Source organism: Aplysia californica, unplaced genomic scaffold (assembly GCF_000002075.1).
Source record: "Aplysia californica isolate F4 #8 unplaced genomic scaffold, AplCal3.0 scaffold00112, whole genome shotgun sequence".
NCBI lineage: Eukaryota > Metazoa > Mollusca > Gastropoda > Aplysiida > Aplysiidae > Aplysia > Aplysia californica.
Window position 1 is genome coordinate 1410108 of NW_004797382.1, and position 7887 is coordinate 1417994.

The 7887-nt window shown below is 39.9% G+C and overlaps 1 protein-coding gene across 1 annotated transcript in view; it reads left to right on the forward strand.

Annotated features, from left to right (window-relative positions):
• The first annotated feature begins 1730 nt into the window (after window positions 1–1730).
• LOC101864608 (TBC1 domain family member 2B) overlaps window positions 1731–7887 on the forward strand; it is a 53233-nt gene continuing 47076 nt past the window's right edge. The window contains exons 1-2 of the mRNA XM_005095727.3: window positions 1731–2207; window positions 7252–7390. Of these exons, the coding sequence (XP_005095784.3) occupies window positions 1765–2207; window positions 7252–7390 (582 nt within the window). The 5' untranslated portion in view covers window positions 1731–1764. The remainder of the gene's footprint in view (window positions 2208–7251; window positions 7391–7887) is intronic.

A 7887-nucleotide genomic window follows, 5' to 3' on the forward strand; every position in this document is an offset into this window, starting at 1 on the left:
CACACACACACAATTAAGGTAGGCCTTCTATTCTCTGTTCAGATGCAATATAATATCCGTCTCACTCAATACAGACAGCAAATTGGCCGGGTCAAAATGAATAAATTGAAAATGATCTTTCCTTAGAAACCCCTTTTGGACAACTTGAACGGGTTGTTTAGGTAGGAACACTTTTTTATATAATTTCCTAAAAACAAGCAAAACAACAACAACAACAACAAACAAATTCGAGAAATGATGTTAATAATAATCCAGTAGGCTACATGCCTTCTACTTGCATACATAGTTACTAAGTTAGCCACAACAAAGTTTAAAAAAAAAGTGAATTACACATCTTATATGTAGTAGGCTACATAAACAAGCAGGCTATAGCCTAAGTACACCATGTTACAACAATACAATTTTCCTTCAAATCAAAATTAGGAGGCTCTCTCTTGATCCAGAGGTTTCAGTGTTCGCCTTTCTTTCAATAGGTCTCGGGTTCGAAAACTGACAGCGACGGACATATTTTTTCTTTAGAATGTTCTCCTTTCACCTCCTTTCCTGCTCTCTAACCATACTATTCTGTTGCCTGCTTTCGTCTCCACTTCCTGCCGCCCGCCCCCACCCCTTTGCGCCCTCCTCTAGGCCCCTGTCTCTTTCTAAAGCTTTCCCTCTGCTACCTATTCATGGCTCATTCTTCTATACTTACTGCTCTCTTTTTCAGCAACACCTAGCCTTCTCGGATAAGAGCGAGACATCTTGGAGGTCCCGTGTGTAGTCAGGCACGTTAAAGACCCATAAAAAACATTATGGTGGTCCAAAATCGATAAGATAATGAGCCGCAAAAGGAGCAAAATTCAAAATTAATTCCTAACAAACTAAAGTGTTTATTATATGTCCCTGGCGCTCACACGACCTTATGCAGAACTTGCAAGCGCCGTAAAACACTTACCAACACAAAACAAAAAAACCCCCAAAAATCTTTTAATATGTCAAATCACATCTCTATTTTGAGGAATACCGGTTTTGTTCCTAAACTCTCTCTCTCTCTCTCTCTCTCTCTCTCTCTCTCTCTCTCTCTCTCTCTCTCTCTCTCTCTCTCTCTCTCTCTCTCTCTCTCTCTGTCTCTTTCGCTCTCTCCTTCTCTCTCTATCACACACACACACACACACACACACACACACACACACACACACACACACACACACACACACAAACATATCTTTATTGATAAATAGATGGAAGTCCTTATAGATACTATGTGTATATTATGTGGCATATCATTGTATTATTTAATTTTAGGCTAAAATTAGGAATATATTTTATATTAATATTCTCCTTTCACATCCTTCCTGCTCTCTATTACTATCGCACACACAGATAGGCTTGGCCTGTGTTTGTGTATAATACTTGTCAATGTCAAAGATAGTAGTTATGTACTATCTTTGTCAATGTATAGGCCTATATAATAGACATAATTATCATAATATAATTTAATAGGCTATATAACGTCACAAAATACGTGACTTGAAAAGAAAAAAAACGTTATCAGCATTTCTGTTTAAACCGGTACAAGGATGTTTATAAGTGTTTGTTCCTGTTTAATGTACAAAACGTGTTTTTTAAAATTTTAATGTTGCGCGAATACGCCATTGTCAAGTGCACAGAATTCTGTGGTCAAGTGTCAAGTGTTGAATTCTGTGCAAGTTGCTCATTCTCACTCTCATACCCCAGAAAAGCACGTTTGTCAGTCTCTGCCCGGAAGTAAACAAACTGATCGTAATGTCGTACCAGGAAGGGGGAGTTGCCGATGCTGAAGAGAGCAATGAAGAGGAAAAGCCAGAGATGGTGGAAACGCCGGACTCTAGTCTGAGCTTGGAGGAAATAAGCAAGAAAGATGTGGAAGATGCAGAAGATACAACCAGTATTGAAATGCTCTCTGGGGCAGGCAGTGACGACTCGCCATTTGAGTCGCCGTGTCGGCCGAAACCCGGCCAAACATCGCAACCGGAGGATGTGAAATTGTCAGGCTGGCTTAAATTGGCAGGGCTGGGCTTTCGAAAAGCTGTAAAGCAAGTGTGGTTTGTTTATGGTGACGACACTGGAAAGCTCTACTACTACCGACAGCCGCAAGATTTACTGCCTCTGGGAGAAATTGATTTGAGAACCAGTTCTCTCACATACGACACGAGTAACAGAGACAAACCAGGTCTCTTTCAAATCAGGTAAAAACCTTTCTAGCAGTCTAGAGTCTTGCCTTTGTTTTGGTTTTAGCACACTTGTATTCACACTCAAAAATAAAATATGTTTTTAATTCAGAGATAGACAACTGGTTCAAATGGTTAATAAAAACTGGAACTGGAATTGAAGGTATTGTAAGATGATGTGATGAATTCTGTAACGAGCCACCTCTAGATCTAGATCTACTATGACATGGAAAGAGGGATGATAGTGATAGAGTTAGGGGTAAGGGTTAAGGCTAGAGGGTTTGGGTTAGGTCTAGGTACCTTCTTTATTTTGTTTGTTGAGGCGGTTGGTCATTAGAGAAGTCCTTTCAGGATAATTATTGACTGCTCGTCACTGGAAATTTGTTACTCATAGAGTTACTATGAGATATATATGGTGAAACGAGTCAACGAGTATGAGTAATGACAAGACAAGAATCAATTTGTATGCAGACAGCGTGTCAAGTTATTTTCTTACTTTCACTACTGTCTCATGCTCAGGTATTATATATATCCCTTTTCTTGTTATTTTTTATCCGTTTTACACAAATGTCGTTATAAATATTCCTTGCAAATGAATAATTGTGTGAAATATTTGATATTTTTTATGTGCACTACAAACTAAGCCTCATTGGGGGCTTTTTGAAAATTGCCTTCCCTTTTGTTTACGTAAGAAACAGAAGTGATTGCTAAGGACTAAAGTGGCCATGTAGGCTAAGTGAACCCTACAACATTAGCCAGTAATATTTTTCTGCCTTTTTTTTTTTTTGTATACAAAATTTATTTTGGGCGGATTGAACTTAGGTGGACCCACCATGTTTACATGGGTATTAATGCGCACTAGCCATAACAGTGGTTTGCCCCCCTGGCAAAAATAATACCATAAAAAACCCCCATACAATCTGCCCGTTTACATGGCAAATTATCAGTTGGAACGGGAAGGCAATTTCCAAAGAGCGCCCCTCATTGCATAGTAGTAATGTCCGTACTTTGGACAACTGGGGGGTTTCCAGGGGACAGGACCATCCCCCCCTTGTTTTACCCCATAATTTGATGTTTCTTGCAGACTTTAGGTTTGAAATTTTCTTGAAACTAATTGATTTGCGACAGTTTTAATGGCCGTGTGTATGATCTACTTAAAAGAATACTGCTGTTTGACCCCCAAAGCAGTGCATCTGTGCCATAGAAAAGAAAAAAAAAGTTGATTTTAGAAAATTGTTTTGTTTACAAAACTGGCCTAACATAAAACTGGACAGAATTGACCTTTTGGTGAGGACAGCTGATTTGTTATGAACCTGAAGTTGGACAAAGCAGACTAACAATCTCTGATCGTTTATTTTTCGTTTCTATCGTTTGTTTTTCGTTTCGCAGTTTAGAAACTGTAGACCCTGCCTTTGTTTTCATGCTCTGTCCCAACCAACTGTCCCCCCATCTATTTCTCACCCCACCCAGGTATTGAAGGGTTCATCTACCTACTAAAGACAGCGAAAGTTATGTGAATGTAGGTGGTCAGCACGTAACAGGCTGCGGGGCCCGAAAGAGATGACGGGCTCCGGACGGCAATTAGTTGGACCCTACAAATTCAACAGTTTGGCTGTCTAGGATATATACAGTAGTCTCCGCCTAAACTCACGGGACTGCTCCTTCTCCTGTGTTTATATAGAGTGTGCGTTTACATGAACCTGTGCAAAGGAAGGAAGGGATGCAGTCATCTCATTCCTTGATATTTTAGTGATCTCCCTTGGGGGTGGAGGTCATTTTGGCCAATAATATGATGACACGTGACTGTTTTGTGAAGGATTCCCCAACTGCGGTAATCGATAAACAAAGGCATTGAATGGTGTGGAGGAAAGTGGGGGGGGGGGGGGGGGGGCAGAAAGACGGACTCATTGTTCTGATATGCTCAAAAAAATGTCAGAACAGATAAGAGGGAACTGTTGGTGATAAGTCTTGTCATAGGGAAAAGTGCTCAGCCTCACAGCTTTCCAAGCGACCACTTCTGACAGCCCATCATCTATTGCAGCTCGGTAAATGCATGGTTGACATCAGAATCAGAATTCCGAGAGACTTTTCTCTTGTGATTCATTGAACAAGTACGTTTTAAGCTCTTTGAGCGCAGCTGATTACTTTACTAATCTTTAATCTAAGAGATGCATATCTAGTTTTCTACAGCATTCATGGGTGTTGCGTATCATAGGCCTAACTGAATTAAACTACTGGTACGTATGCAGTGTCATGACTCAAACACTAGTCAGAAAACTTCTCTCAAAGTCAAAGGGTGGGTGGTTGGCGGGTGCTCTGGTGTGGTTTGCTTCTTCTTTCCTATTGAACATCTATCGTCTTTATCTCCCCTCCTTTTTTGTGTTTGTTACTCTCTTGTAACACCTCTAATCTTCGGCACTTATATGACCTGATTGTGTTGCAAGTGCCGTAAAACTCTTACTAAAACTAAACTAAAAAAGTCGAATGGGCATTTTGAATAACCAATCAAAAGACATTTCCGCCCCCCCCACCCCCAACATCACCCGACCTGTCCTAGACCTATATGTGTTCATGGGAAGTTGGGGGTGAAAACACTTTCCATCACTCTCTTTGTTCTGCCTGAGGGGCAGTCTCGCCAAACATCCTGTTGTCGAGGCTTGTCTTATGCAAGCTGTACAGGTTGTAGCGAACATTTCCCTTAGTCAAGCTTTACTTGTGGGCGTGTTTCATGGATCGAAGCGTGCATTTAGAGAAATTGGCTGTGCATTTGTACGTCTAGATTATGTAATTTTTAAAAAAGTCACATGACGAAAGCCTGTGTTTGAGGGGAGAGTGTTTTTGTATGGCGTGCATTTAGGCGGAGACTACTGTAGTAGTTAGATCTGATGCCAGGTGTTCAATCAAGAAATAAAACAAATAATTGCAATGGCTATTTAAGATAGTTTCAACAAAGTGATCCCAATCCTGAAAAACAGAAACATCTCAATGACAATAAATAAAAGTTCTAAAAGTGTGGTCAACTTTTCTATACAGCTGTGAATACTGGGCAATTACTAAAGACAGTGAAAATAAAATCGAAGCAACGGAAATGTATTTTCTAAGGAGACTGTCGAGAATTTCATGGAAGGAAAAGAAATCACATGAGGTAGTGTATTTGAAGAAGCCCGCGCGGAGGACTCATAGATAAAAACAATTAGGACGAGACGTATATATATGCAGTTTCTAGGACACTTGAATAGACGTAAGGCCTTGAACATCTAACTCACACTGGTAAAATTGAAGACAAATGAAGTAGTCAAATATGTAGTCTCCTTCTTCCTTCAGACTTCAAAAGTCATATATGGTGTAGAGTGTCTGCCTCTATAAACCAAGACTTGGGGGGGGGGGGGGGGGGGTATGTGTTTTACGGCACTTGTAACTGCATAAGGTCATACGAGCGTGCGGGACACATTAAACATTTTCAGTTAGTGGGATATTTTGAATTTTGCCTGGGTGGCGGCCGAAGCGTACTCTTATCGATTTTAGACCACCAAGGGATCTTTAACGTGCGCAACTTGCACACGGGAGATTTTTCACCCTTCTCCGAGAAGGCTAGGTGTAGATCTTTTCTACAAGAAGATAAGGGGTGTGGCTGAAAGACAGCAGTAAAAAGGAGCCAAGGAGTAGCAGTAGAAAGGCTGAAGAAAGAGTCAAGAGCCCAGAGGAGGGAGCAAAGGAGGTGAGGGGGTGGGGGAAGAGAGTGGAGACGAAAGCAGACGACAGAACATTGCGAGAGAGCAGGAAAGGAAGTGAAATGAGACAATTTTAGAGAAGAAAATTTTTCCATTGCTACCCGGATTCAAACCTGGGACCTTTGAATGAGAGGCGAACACTTTAATCTCTAGGCCACGAGAGCCCCAAACCAAGACTACTTCAGTCATTAGTGTTTGTAGATTGCTTTCTTTTCCCTTTCTGCTGTTATATTATTTCATTATATCTATCTGTAATCTCATTTTGTTCATTTTTTCTCTAGATATTGAATATTTATTCAAGGGTTTGTTGATGACATTTTCTCTATATTTCGGTAGATTTACAGTATAGCGTATTAAAACAAGGCATAAGACTGATTCTTTGTCTATATTTAGGGTAGCTTATTATAAATTTCTCATCTACCCTCGTTATGAAGTAAAAAATCTACCACGTTTGGAAACTTGAGAAACCTGAGCACATTTACAAAGCTCTGATTTTCCTGAACTTAACGTATTGTTAGTCTCAAGTGACCATGTATGATGGAATGTGTTTGTGAATACCAGACATGGAAGAAACAGCTTGCAAAAAAGTCAACTGCCATGCTCGTTTCTCTTTGTCTATTTTTCTGTTCCTCTCTCGCGCTTGAAAGTTTTACTCTTCTTCATGTCAAGTCAAAATTTCACTAGATGCACTGTGAACAAACTACCTGGTTAAAGAGCTTACCATGCTGAATGATGCGCATGGCTTTGTCTGCCTAACGCTCTCTGACTCAGCCCGAGATAGCAAGGGATGAATATCTCCAGGAGCCTTGTTTGAACTGTCAGCACTATCAGTCCCTTCCTGTAGTTTATTGTTTTGTTATCATATATATAGTTTCCTGTTCCTAATGATTAAGTTGACCCATTAGTATGGGACTATTTTTGGAAAATCTTTGTTCCTGCTGATTCTTTGAAATTTATGTATGAGTAACTCTTGACATCATGTATCAGTGACTTCTTTCTGTAGTAGCTATTTGTTGCCTACCTCGTAGTTGTTATCTCTGTTATCAACGTGTTTGAAACCCCTCAGCTGTAGTAGAGCACATTTGTGGATAGGGGCCAATGTCCTGCAGTTCACATTTGTGTTACTTTTATGCTATGGGGATATTTACAATGTTGCAGTGCAAACTAATCATTAGGCTATTCTGTTAAAGGTTTTTTATTGAAAGTACTGTCAATCTTGACTTGTTCTGTTAATATCTTTTGATATAATTGTGTCCAAATGTTTCTGTTGCATTCATTGTGTCGAAAAAAGTCTTTTAAAATTACTAAATAAATGATAATGTTTTCACCAGATCGTCAGGGAAAGTGTTCAGCGTTGATGCTTCTGATCGAGGTCATATGCTCTACTGGCTGGACGCGCTGCAGAAAAAGCGGAGAGCATTTAGTAATCGGCAGTCGCTTTTCGCTCAAGACGTCTTCATGGGAAAGAAAGTAAGCCTCATCTTTGTTCTCCATACTTTACAGAAAGTTCATTTGACTGTTGCTTACTGTCTTCCCTTTACTTAAAAAAGAAAATCAGTTTCAACTTTCATTTTTAGACAAATTCATCATTTCTGGTCTTCCAGTATCCATGTCTGTTTTATTCTGAATTACCTGTTTAAATCTATTGAATGCACATCCTTTCTATGTATGTGAATTAATTTAGTACATGCCTAAATAGCTGTGCACCTTCCTAAATTAGCATAGACAATGTTATGGTTGAAACTATTTATGAAGCTGACAACAGGTGCTTTTTCCCTGGAGTATTGACCCCCTCCTATTTTACGCCTGGCTTGTTGAATGAATGGGCATCTGTTGCTTCTTATTAATAAAGCTGAATGTAATTTTTATATAAGGAAAGGAAATGAGGGAAGTGTGTGTCTGTCTGTCTGTCTGTCTGTCTGTCAGTCTGTCTGTCTGTCTGTCTGTCTGTCTGTCTGTCTGTCTGT